The 13195-nt window shown below is 61.1% G+C and overlaps 1 protein-coding gene across 1 annotated transcript in view; it reads right to left on the bottom strand.

Moving 5' to 3' along the window:
- Nucleotides 1–2933: 2933 nt before the first annotated feature.
- The window catches only part of TDRP (testis development related protein), a 30567-nt gene continuing 20305 nt past the window's right edge, over nt 2934–13195 (bottom strand). The window contains exons 3-4 of the mRNA XM_059156168.1: nt 4405–4508; nt 2934–3354 (exon numbers count right to left, since the gene is read on the bottom strand). Coding sequence (XP_059012151.1) covers nt 3009–3354; nt 4405–4508 — 450 coding nt within the window. The 3' untranslated portion in view covers nt 2934–3008. The remainder of the gene's footprint in view (nt 3355–4404; nt 4509–13195) is intronic.

Here is a 13195-nt window from a genome sequence, read left to right as displayed (position 1 = left end):
GGAGCTAGACGGACATTGTCAGCCAGCTGGGGAAGTCCGTGTCTGTGTGGGTGTCTGTAGACTGCCGGTGAGGAGCACATGCTGGTAGCGTAAATTTAGGGTTGAAATGTCACGATGTTTGTAGCTTAAACACTTAAAGAAACCTGATTTTGAAACAGCCCAGCCAGCTACTGAGGGAGCCACTGTCGGACTGCACATCACCAAAGGTGACGGGAGGAGGGCGGTGTGGGTGCTGCGAACCTTCCGGGGGGTCTCTGATAGCCCGGACCCTCACGCCAAAGCCAGCCCTGCGGCCACTGGGGCCCCTCCTGCCACGGCCTGAGGCCTGACCACTGCCCACCCTCCATAGGCCATGGGCATTCTGTTCTCTCCTGCCCGCACGGGATGTGGGTTATCTGGACGACGTCCCTGTGACTCTCCCCCACCGCAGCTGACAGTCACGCCGCTGGCCGGGTTCCCTGTGCTTGGTGGCTGCAGGCATCAGCCGTGTCAGCTTGGGGGGGAGGGGTTCTGTCCACCCACACACCACAGATCCCACGGCCCCGGGGAACCTGACCAGCACAGACTGCCCTCAGCTCTGGTTTCTGGGAAGGTGGAGGCACGGGGGCCACGGCAGGGCAGGGTGGGGGACAGACCTGTGAACGCCTTGTACGTAGTAGGACCCCGAGGACAGGACTGGAGCGCAGGGCTGCCCCCCCGACGTACCTGCACCCCCAGATCCCCAGATAGCAGAGCTCCACTGGCTACAGGGAGTGTGTACCCGTCTCCTCTGGAACAGGCCACTGTTCCTCGCGGACTTTCCTCTAAGAGATGGTGATGAAGTAAAACTGCTGTTGCTGGGACGCTCGCGGCTTCTCCACTGTGTGCGGCTCTCAGTGCCTGACCCCAAAGTCCGCTCAGAGCACGGGCACGCCGCTGGCTCCCCACAGACTGGCCACAGTGGAAGCCGGTGGCTCCACTGCTCGGATATGCAAAAGGTACGTCCTGGACACTTTGTCTCCTTGTGTTGTTTGCATTTTAAAATGAGGGTTAAGGTATCAAGAAAAGTGCCGTCAGCTTTCAGTGACTAAAGCCACTGCGAGCACTCGCCTTAAAGTCGATGCCGAGGACCACGCAGACCAGTAACGGAAGAGGAAATGAATGGTACTTTTATTTTTTTAAAACTTCAGCTGAGAATGAATTCTACTTTCTTCAATGCCAGTCACTTCCCTTACAAAATAAGCAACAGTAGAAGGAGCACAGACCACTGGCCCTTTACACAGTGACGTCATGTGTTCACAGAAGGCAGACAAAAACCCCAAAACCACATTCTCTCACTAACCCGTGAACATCACACAGCTGCTCGGTAAACTCGATCAAGAAAAATACTTTTCTCCCAAAGCACAGCAATAAATATATTAAAAAACCACAAACATACTTATTTTCATTTAGTCTGAGACAACAGAAGAAAAAGCTTGTTTTTACATTAATCTTTGTAATAAGAAAAATGTGATTTACAGCGCGTATTCCAATTCCGATCTGGCTTTGTCTTCAGATGTTCGGAAACAGTATTAGGAAGGCGTGTCGCCAGCCTCGTGTCACAGACTCGCACAGAGGTGAGTTACAGGCACTTAGCGTTGCCACACGGGTGTGCGGCCACCTGCCGCGGGGCTCGGGTTCCAGACACAGCGCCTCCAGCTCTGGCTCTGACACGCGTGCCCGAGTCCAGTCAGCCTGAGCAGGGCTGCGAGGCCACTGCCACCTACTGACCCCTTTCCCTGAGGACTTGTTCCAGCTTCCCTGTGTCACCAAACGCCCCCAGCATTTCACGTCCTAACAAACTTAAGACCTGCCCCCGTTCAGAACTCAGTCAAGTAAGTTCCTTGATCTACTAAAGGATGGACAGATGGGCGGATGCTGTTACCGTCAGGAGTCCTGGCACTGGGCCTGCGCGGGGTCCCACAAGTGTTTTCCGGGGGGGGGGGGGGGGAGGGCTGTGTTTTCTCACAAGAGGTAAGCACGGTGTCGCTGGAGGTTTTATTTTTAACCAAAAAAACTTCTAAACCTTTTTCCTCCAAACCACCACTGCCTCAGGCAGCCATGGGCACCGCCTGCGGACACGGCGGTCCTGCCAAGGAGCCCTGAGCCCAGTGCGCGGCCTGTCCTTGCTCGGCGGCCACGGCAGCTGGCTCACTAGGAAACCAAACACCTGCACATAATAGAAAAGAGGCACTTGCAGTATTTTATATAGTTTAAACTCCTTCAGCCAATCCGTGCTTCCCAAGAGTAACTGAGAGGATCGCGTTGCTAACCTGACCCACACGGCCGGCACTCTTGAGCCTGCAGCCACACAACAACACGCTTTCGGCAGAACGTGAAGATCACAGTGTGGATGTCTGGGACGAGTAAGAGGAGCCCTAAAGGAAGAGCCGCTGTCCCCGTCCTCCGTGCACACGGGAGACTCCTCCCGGCGCGAGAGATGAAGGTGAAGCGGAGAGTGGCATCTCATGCTGCACCGGATGTAACCTTTGCTTTCCTGGATTTGTGAAGAAAAGAAGTTGAATTCGCTGGGTCGAACGCAGTTTAACGTAACCTTTGGAAGAGTGGCTTCACGGCTGGATCGCGGGCTTCTGGGAGCAGAAGAGGGCCTGGCCCGCCGCTACAGTCGAGTGTCATGGACACACACGGACACCACATGCAGGACACGGGGGGGGGGCCACGGAGGGGAGGACAGCAGGGTGCAGCTCACGGGACCATGCCCAGCGGCGCTGTTAGAGGCGGACGCTCCCCAGGAGGTGGCTGGGGCTCCCCTCCGTCAGCCTGCGGGCAGGCCCGTGTGGACGCGGGCAGGCGGGGAAGGCGCTCTGCTCTCGTCCTCACAGAAACACCAGGGCAGCGGCGGGCGTGCAAACGGCGTGCGACGGCACACTGTGGGGCCTGCACGGAGAGAGAGAAGACACGGGGCCACGGTCGCGGTGGGTGGGGAATGCGCGCTCCGCACACCTGTCCCATCTGCTGGGGCCGGACGGTCACTCCAGCTCCTCCCACTTGTCGGTCAGGTGGCCTCTGCTCTGCCGCCGGATGCCGACCAGCTTCCCCGCCGACCGCAGGCTCCAGCGGGAGCTGTTCCCTGAGCTCGCCAGGCTGCTGTACCTCCTGCAGCCCTTGCTGTCCGACTCCCTGCCCGGCTGAGGGGGGCGGCCGCTCGCCGTGTCCCCTGCGTCGGTCGTCACCTCCTCGAGAGCGAGTGCTGGAGGCTCCCAGCCTTCGATCTCATCTGGTTTCTTCGGCTGAACGTTCGGTTTTAAAACCAGATTGTCCCAAAATCCAGACTTCTTCTCGGTCTTCAGCTCTTCTCTTAACCGTAAGTTAGTTCTGTGGGAGACAAGACAGCCGTGTGTGGGTGACCCCGTGATCCGGGACCTCGTTCGGGTCTGCTGTGCACACAAGTTTAAGTCATTTGTAAAGTAAACGCAAATCTGTAATTATACCTGAATTAAAATTAGTAAAGTAAGTCCCTGCCTATTAACGAAGCTGGGGGAGCCGCATCTGAAGGAAGACTTGGATCTACACAGCCAAGAGCGAGTTTTCACACAAGGAAATGCTCGAGTGTTTGAGCCGAGCGGGTAGCAGGAAGCTGCAGATGCGAACGAACAGACGGACACCAACACCCCGTTTACCGAGCCGTGGCCACGGCTGTTCACACGTGCAGCTCGCCCGTCCGAAGCTGCCAGTGGGTAATTCGCTCAACACAACTGAGCCTGACCCTGGGTGGGGAGAGGGCTCGACAGCAGGGGGCGGGAGGCAGGCCGGCGAACCTCCAGCCCCAGAGCAGGGCCGTCCCCAGGGTGTCACGGCGCACGCACAACCCAGGCCGCAGCCCCGGGCCCACAGCCCTCCATGGGGGGCGGGAGGGAGAATGAGGAAGCGTCCTGGCCGTGGGGCTTGAGCAGGGCCGCCTGGGCGCCCTTGGCCCAAACAGCAGCGCCTCGTCTGCGGCCAGGCCCACCGGCTCACCTCCCTTCACACGCCGTTGGCAATCCCTCAGCTCTCAATGACTGTATCTTGTCACGTTTAAATATACTTTAAAAAATTCTGCTTCTAATAAACAGCAATGGGCCAGTTTAAATATACACAATTTTCCAAAAATCTTTTCCCCACTTTGATTTTCTGCAGTTAGTGAACGTCTCACACGTGCCTAGAGGCTGTGTGAAGACCAAGTGCCGTTTCCAACTCTGAGCTCAAGAGCTGGTCTGGGAAACCTTTCCGTCATCCCGTGAGCTCTCAAGGGGCTTCTGGGGGCACCCGGGACCCTCTCCCCGAAGCGCATCCTCCCGTTCTGCTGCTGCCGCAGCACGAAAACGAGCGCAGCGCGTTTGTCCGCTCCCCGCCCGCTCCGCCCTCCCGCGGGCCCCGCGGACTCACCCTTTGGACTTGGGGGATCTGCATCTTTCCAGCAGGTGCTGCTCGTCGTCTTTACTGAACAGAGAAGTCACTTCCTTCCAGCCTCGGAAGCTTGCTCCCTGGACCTGCGAGAGAGGGAGGAAAGAGGAGGCTTCTGGGTCCGGCGACCGTGGGGCCCCGCGCAAGCCGCCGGCGCAGGCCCTGCCCGCCGCTGCTGAGCACGTCCACGTGGTCCCCCTCACGGCGGGGTCCCCGCTCTGGAGCAGGGACGCTCGGCTCGCCCCACAGCCTGAGTCAGACGGGATGCCACACCCGTCGGGCGGCGTCTCGGCCTGCGTGTCTGGCTCTGTGCGGGTCCCAGGGTCTGCAGTGACACGAAGGAAGGAACGGGCAGGGGTGTCCCTGGGCCAGGTGCCTCCTGACCCGTGAGCTCACAGGGTGCCCGGGGTCACACAGCAGGGCCTGGAGGAGGGTGACTCTAATGCTCTGAGACATGAAACACGTCACGGGACCTAAAGCAACCCCAGAAACTGGACCAGGAGGCGGTGCGACACCCCTGGTGGCCACGCCCGAGAGTCTGACGCCACAGAAGCCACTCGTGGGGCCTTGGGGAGGCCCGTGACCTGGGGCCGGCTGTGGCAGGCAGCCCGGCGCCCCCCGTGATGCAACCAGGGTTGTGACCGGTCAGGGCCATGCAGCGGAAGGAGACTTGGCCACATGAACCAGGAACACAGGCAGACTCACATGGGGGTTCTCAGCAAGACAGGAGCCCGGGGCGGACGACCATACTCATGCGGCTGAGACTGAAACAGCCCCGGGGGAAGAGGAGGACAGATGTCCGCTGAGCACTCAGGAGCCCATGGGTGGGTGGGCACCAGGTCGCAGGCATCAGCACCCGCCCCTCCCCGCCGCAGGACCTCCAGGTCCACCAGGACCACCCTGTCCTGCTCACTCCGTGCTGAGCTGCTCGGGGCAAGGCCACATCTTTCCCTGGTCCCACAGCTCCGGGGGGCATGGGGGGCGGGGAGTGCCTGAGGGACCCACACGTGCCAGGGGCCGCCCCTCAGCAGCACGGCTGCTCCATCCCAGGCCCTGTGTCACCCAGGAAGTTCCGGGGGGATTCACAGGGCTTCACAGAACCCTCAGCGCTAACTTAGTCTCTCGCCCACATTGGGGGCCCCTCCGGAGGCCGGGAGCTCAGGGCCCCTCTCTAGACGTGCACGGACATGTCGGACACGGTTCACTGGGTGCTGCGGCAAGAACAGCAGGTCTCCTGAGGGGCTGGGTTCTTGCCCATCACATTGTGCCCTGGGGCCGGGTCCATTGGCCACCCCACCCCCACACCGTGGCTGCTCCAAGGACACACACCACGTGGGGGTAGACACCATTCATAGCACTTCTGGGGGACACCAGCCACAGACCTCCTTGGGAGCTCCTTACGGCGAGGGGACGGAAAGTGGGCAGCACGCGCTGGCCGTGGGCACGGGGCCCGCCCAGCAGAGCTGCAGGCGGCCCAGAGCACCCCCGTGGCCCAGACGCAGGAGCAGCCCAAGGGTCCCGTGCTCATGCGTGGGCCCTTACTCGGCCGTGAATGACGCTGGGGTCCTACTGGCAGGGACAGCTGTGCCAAGAGGAAGCTCAGTACCCTCTGATCTCCTGCCCACGTATAGCCAAAACCCCAAACTCCTCCCAAGAACTTGAGCCACGCTTGCCCGGGGGTGGGGGGTGGGGGGGAAGGCCGGCGTCCAGGCCACAGTCCGCCCCGGGGGGGCAGGGCCGGCAGACGGGACGCGGCAAGAGCGGCCCCAGGACTCTCCTCACAGGCAGAGACGTTTCCGAGAGGGAGGATGTTGGCCCCACGGGGTGTGGGATCACCTCACAGCTGACGAATATCCCACCACCAAGCCCATGCATAAGCTCCCAGGCCGCCGGGGTCCCCGTTGGTCAGCGAGCGGGCCGCAGGGGGGCCAGCAAACCCCAGCCCCGCCGGAGGCCCCGCAGCTAGCAGTCCGAGGAGTGGGGACCGCAGCACCCAGGACACGCAGCCCTCCCTGTACCCTGCACGGGGTGGGGGGTGCACATATGCCCAGACCCGCCCCCCGACGGGCAGCCACAGGTTCTGCCGCCCCCCCCCCCCCCAGCACGCATACGGTCATGGCTGCGGCAGGGCCGCAGAGGCACCGCGAGTGACCAGAGTGAGTGAGTGACACGATCTCAGGGCAGATGCGTCCCTGGAGAAGGCAGAGTCAGACGCTAGGACGGCAGCGACACCACGAATGGCCACAGGAGCGCTGGGCGCGGAGGGTCACTGCCGGCACACAGGCCCCGGCTCGGCCAGGCCCCGGTCCTGGCCATGTGGTCCACACACCACGTTGGCCATAGGCTCGCACGCACCTTCTGTGTCCTGGGCCAGGAGGGGCCCGAGGGACGTCCCACGTGTGCTCGACATGATTCAGTCACCCTGCAGATCCCAGCCAGCCCGGCCTGACCTCCGGGGAGCCCCCATCCCAAAGGCCATTCGAAGGCACACCGGCGACCGGGTCCGCTCCTGAGTGCGGGCGTGTCCGGCAGGGACCGCGGGGTGTCTTCGTCCGGGGGCAGGACACGCTGTAGCAGGCGAGACAGGCCTGGCGCCTCCTGGAGACGCAGGACCAGGCTGTAGAGCTCTTTACTACCGAGGTCGGGCTCAGGGAGAAGCTACAGCCAGAAAAATGACGACCAGACCCATTCTGTAACTGAGTGGCACCCAAGACCTGCGGCTGCAGAAGTGAGTCTGAGCCCAGAGCCCAGCTGCACCCCACTTCCGGCCCCGTGAGGAGAGAGCTGTGAAGCATCCAAAGCCGGGCACAGCTCTTCCTGCCGGAGCGCCTCAGCAGCCAGCCGCTTCAGGCCGAATGGCCTTTGGGGGCAGCATGAGATCCAGGACGCCCTCGAAGGGCACCATTGGCCCCTCAAGAGTCGAGCTGTGAGGACAACCGTGAATGCGCGGTGGTGAGCGATCACACGGAAATGCGGAGCAACGCGCTCAACAATACGCAAGCAAAATGAAAAATAAAACAAAAAAGGAAACCACAAAACAACCCAGAAATTGTAGAAATGAATTCTCTCTGAGAAGAAAAATTCAAGGGCTTCAGCAGCTGACCTGGCGATGCCGAAAAAGAGCGAGTGACCTTTGAAACTAGCCAACTACGAGCAGAAAGAAACATGCGTGAAGAAAGCCTGTGGGGATTATTGCCACATTGTGGGAATTTCAGGAGAAGAGAAAGAGAAAGTATATTTGAAACAATGAACGCCTCCGACCCGGGTCAGAAGTGGACATCCAGGTCCACGAGGCCCAGGGGACCTCACACAGCTGAACCTGCGGCGCGCTGCGGTGAGCTACGGTGCCGTGATTGCGGCCTCCGAGACGGAGCCTGGATTGCTGCAAGACGAAACAGAGGAGTTGCATCTAAGGACCCACCTTGGCCGGGGGGCACTTCTCACCGCAAACTCTAGGCCAGGAGAGAATGTGACGACGAACTCCAAGTATTTACAGACAGAGAAAACCCTGTCAACCGGGAGCTCTAGACTGACACAGCTGTCCTGCGGAAGTGAGGGGAGATCAGCACTTTCCTTGACGGAAGTGGACAGAGCTCACTGCCACTAGGCCTGCCCTCCGTGACATACTGAAAGGACTCTTCTAGGCAGAAATAACAAAATGCCAGTTAACAGCATAAAAGCATGAGAAGGGAACATAAAGCTCACCCGTGAAGGTAAATTTATAGTCGGTCACTTCTGTGATACAATCATGGCGGTACAGAATTCACTCACAACTTTAAAGGTTAAAATATGGTAAAAATAACCGGAATTATAATATTCCGTTATTGGATACACAGTCCGTACACTGCAGCCTTGACAACTGGAGGAATGCTACTGAAGGTATCAGGAAACCATTTTACAAAATCCTCATGAAAACCACAAGAGAAAACCTGTAGCAATTACACAAAAGAACATTATAAAAAGTTAAAGCATACAGACACCGAAGGACGTCAGAATACAAAAAAGGAGGCAGGATAAAAAGCAAGGAACAAGGTGTCTACAGAACAGCCAGAGAACAATCTAGAAAATGACAGCAGTAAGTCCCTATCTACCAACAATTCCATGTAAAAAAATTAGATTCTCCAACTAAAAGACATATAATAACTGAATAAAAACACAAGATCCAAAGATATGCTGCCTCCCAGAGGCTCACTTTAATCATAAAGACACACATGGATGGAGATTGAAGGTGTAGAAAAAGATATTTCAGGCAAAAAGTAGTAAATATCTTTAGATCAAACAAAATCGACCTTAAAAATGGTAAAAAGAAACAGAGGGGTCACTATATAGTAACAAAGGGGCCAGTCCACCCCGCAGACGTGGCAGTTGTGAACATTCCCGCAGCCAGCGGCCGAGCACCTGTCGTACGAAGCAAAAGCGGACACTGCGCAGTACCAGCAGGGAAGTCAGTGCCCCCCTGTCAGCCAGGGCCCCTCCGCTCCGTCAGTGAGAAAACAGGATCTGAACCCTAACAGACCCGCAGACACACACAGCATTCGGACACACACGTGGAGCTCTCCTCAGACCACCAGCGTGTAAAACTAGAACACAAGGACGAAAATGGGAAACTGGGAATCAAAAAACATTGTTCTGAACAAACAACGGATCAGAGGAGATATTTTAAAGGGGAAATAAAAGATCTTGGGACAAAAATGGAAAACAACATACAAAAACTTGTGGATGTGGCGAAAGCCGTTCTGAGAGGGCGTTCATGCCCACACCAGGGCGAGCTCGGTGAACGCGGAGCCCAGGGCGTCGGGAAGGAGCAGACCCAGCCCGAGCTCGGCGGAACGAAGGACACGGTGAGGCTCGCAGAGAGGGGCGCGGGGGGCTCCAGCGGCAGAGCGTCCGCCTTCAGCTTGGGGTCCTGGTCCCGGGCTCCCTGCTTCTCCCTCTGCCCCTCCCCCTGCTCGTGTTCCGTCTCTCTCAAATGAACACGTAGTCTTGAAACAAAACACAGATTTTTACCACAGCAAGGAAAATCCCATCGAAGCTGAACGGCGATGATGAGCCGCAGCATTTCCATGATGAGGGCGAAGGGAACAGAAAAGGCAAACGCCTCTGCAAACCAGAAGCCGGAGCGAGAAGCACGGCATTCCGGGGGCTCCACGACGGCACAGAGCTGCGGGCACCAGTGCAGCCTGGACACCGTCACGCCAATGCTTCATCAAAGCAATGTAACGCGTGTACTTTTTCTTTTTTTTTTTAAGATTTTATTTATTTATTTGACAGAGATCACCAGTGGGCAGAGAGGCAGGCAGAGAGAGAGAGGAGGAAGCAGGCTCCTCACTGAGCAGAGAGCCCGATGCGGGGCTCGATCCCAGGACCCGGAGATCATGACCTGAGCCTAAGGCAGAGGCTTAACCCACGGAGCCACCCAGGCGCCCCACGCGTGTACTTTTTCTAAAGGTATTTCCAGGTAGGCCAGGAGAGAAAGGTAAAGGTCTTTGTTAGGCAGCCCACTGTTTTCTGAGGAGACCCTGTTGTCATTAACGATGCGGTGACAGAATTCAATGTCAGCGTTTGGGTTGATCTCACAAGGTCTGAGGTGTGCAATCCGGGATGTGAGCCGCTGTGGGGGTCCTCTCAGCCCTGCCATCGCCCGCACGTGGCCTGCATCGCCCCACAGAGGTGGAGGAGGGCGCCTGGGAAGCCCAGGGCCTCGTCCTATCACGGCGGAGTGCGAGTCTGCGGCCTGGTCTCTGCCGTGGGAAAGGGCAAGGGGAAGCTCGGCTAAGCCTGTCACTGCCCCTGGCCTGCTGCAGACTGTGGGGGCCCCAGTTATTCCACTCCAGGCTGTCCATGCGGAACTGGCACCGCCGGCCGTCACACAGCCGCAGGAACAGCTGGAGCCAGGCCATCGCTGCCATTCAGATGGAATTTGAAAAACCCAATTTTTTTTTTTCAAAACCTGAGAAATCACCAGTCTTCCTTTAGATGCACCAAAGTTACCGAGGAATTGGTAATCCTGGAGAAAATGGACTTCGCAGCCAGTGCAGGGCCCTCCTGGAGGACAGGGTCATCGGGCCACGGGGACAGTTTGGACGGCGCCGTCAGCCCCACACAGCACGTGCCTTGGAAGGGCCAGAGAGGGACACAGCCCATTGCCATTGTCACAGAAGCCCCACTGCGGCACTGGGGCGGCCCAGGCCTGCGCCTTACCTGTGCTCGCTCTCCCCCCAGAGGCTGTGCAGGTGACCCCAAGGCCATGCAGTGACGAGCAGCCCCACACCTCCTTGGGTGCCAGTAAGCATGACCCAGGCAGCTGGTCGGCCCCGGCCCCGGGCTCTGCCCTTCGTCCACAGCACGGGCCTCTGCCATTTCTGCCCAAAGCCCAGGATAGAGGCAGCGCTGAGGACTGTGGGGCCTGTCCCCGCTGACCGCTGTCCCCTGTCTGGTCGGCACAAGCAAGAAACGCCATGGAGAGCCTTCAAAGCACAGCAGCAACGGCGGTCATGCTGTCTGTACCGCGGTGCCCCCGGTGGGAACCTGTGCCTCCAGGGGACCACTGCCCTTGGCCGCTTACTTGGACAGCAGTGTGCACGCTGAGGGACCCCTGACCCACGACGCACACGTCCACCATCAGCTGCCACAGCCCCACAGGGACCAGCCCACCGGGTCACCCACACCCGTGTCTGCAGCGCTCCTACTCCAGACCCGACCATGGACCAGTCCCCGCAGCTCCTGCGTGGGCGCGGAAGGCACAGGGATGCCAGCGGCCGGGAGCCCAGCATGTCCCTCCCACGGCTGGTGGGAAGGCGAGCCGGTGCGGAGGGCATGGAGGGTCCTCAGACAGTTGAAAGCAGAGCCGCCCTCCCACCGGGCACTCGCGCTTCTAGGTATGTATCCAAAGGTTACAAAAACACAAATTCAAAGGGATACATGGGGGTTCCTGGGTGGCTCCGTGGGTGAAGCGTCAGGTTTCGGCTCGGGTCAGGATCCTGAGGTCGCGGGACCGAGTCCTGCATGGGGTTCCCTGCTCGGCACGGAGTCGGCGTCGCCCCTTCCCACTGCCCTGCCTGTGCTTTCTCGGACACGGAACAATCGAAACAGAGACCGACGTACGCACTCGTGTTTGCAGCTGCGCCACGACACATGCGCGGCTACGGTGTCGCCGCGTGTCCGCGGACTGACGGACAGACCGAGACCCAGACGGACACCGCGCAGCCTCGAAACCACGACGTCACGCCGGGTGCGAGCCGGGGCGGCCCCGGAGGGCACGAGGCCGCGGTCAGTCGGAGGACGACACCTGCTCGGCGTCGCGCACACGCACGGGGCGAGTCGTGGAGGAAACCCGCGGCGGGCTCCGGGGCAGACGGGGCGGGGGGGGGGCCGGGGTCGGGCCGCAGGAGGGGCTCACGCGGCGCCGACGGGCGCGAGGAACCGTCACAATTCCCAAGACGCCGCCACCGCGGAGCTTCGTGACACGAGCGGTGGGACAGCGGGCGACCCGGGGGACACGAGGCTTCTGCGGGGAAAGTCTGTGCGCGGCGGCGGCGGGACAGGGACCGGGTCTCTGCCAGGCCGGGCTCCGGCGGGGGCGACGCACGAAGGCTGAGGACGGGGCGTCCGACCCTCCGGCCCGGCTCCGGCTCCTCGGGCGCCCGGACTCCGCCGCAGCCGCCGCCCGACGGGCCGAGCCCCCGCACCCGGCCGGCGCGACCCTCCTGTCCGCCGCCCCTTCCCGCCGCCCCGGCGCGCGAGGCCCCAGGACGCTCCGCAGCCCGAGGAGAGAGGGAGCCGCCCGGCCGCGATCCTAGACGGGCGAGCCGGGGCCGCCGCAGCGCGGGGCGTCGGGCCGGAGGCGAGCTCGGGCGTCCGGGAGCCGCGCGGTCGGGCGGAGAAGGGCCGCCGCGGAACGTCGCCTCCGTCACGGTCGGTCCCCGCGGGGCTCGGAGGCGGCGCGGAGCGTCCCTCGGAGCGTCCCTCGCGTCCCTCGCAGCCCCGTCGAGGCGGGCGGTCACGCGCACGGCGGGGAGGACGCGGCCCGGAGACCGGAGCCCGCACACCCGCCGCCGCGCTCCCGGCCGCGCTCCCGAGGGGACACTAACGCGGACCGACCCGACGTGCCGCGGCTGCGCTGGGGCCTTCGGGGGAGGAGCTCCTGGGCCGCAGCCGCCCGAGGCCCCCGCGTCCGGCCGACGCAGGACGTCCCTGGCCCAGGACAGAGGCCTCCGCCGACGCGGGGACGAAGCTCTGCGGCTCAAGCCCCGGAGTCAAGCCCCGGAGCCCGGCGTCGGCGAGGCGAAGAGCGAGAACACGCGCCGCGACGGGTCGTCCGGCCTTTGCCCGAGGAACGGTTTCCGCTACAAGAATCTCCGGCGGACGCACGTCGGGCATCGCCAGAGGCCAGTGCAGGTGCCCCGACTGCTGCCCGCGTCCCAGATGGTCGCGACCCCTTCGGCCCCGCAACGGGAACGCGCGGACGCGGACAAACCCAGCGTCGTCGGGTCATCAGTGCTCAGCGAGGCTTGGGCGGAGAATAAAAGAGAAACGGACGATCCTAAAGGCCGGACTTGAGCGCGGAGCGAGACAGCGCGTCCACGGCCCCCAGCTCACAGCACAGCTCACCCAGGGCGAGCCCCGAGCTGCGTCGGCCGCTTCGCCCCAAACGCTGCAGGTTCACCACGTGGGGCGCCAGCGGGAAAGGGGTCAGCTCTGCCTTCTGCTCCCCCGAGGCCCCGGCCACTGGGGCGGGGGCAGAGGGACACGACTAGTTCAGGCACGGAACGCC

This window comes from Mustela lutreola, chromosome 18, assembly GCF_030435805.1.
Source record: "Mustela lutreola isolate mMusLut2 chromosome 18, mMusLut2.pri, whole genome shotgun sequence".
Lineage (NCBI taxonomy): Eukaryota > Metazoa > Chordata > Mammalia > Carnivora > Mustelidae > Mustela > Mustela lutreola.
This window is presented reverse-complemented; position numbering and strand designations above follow the sequence as displayed.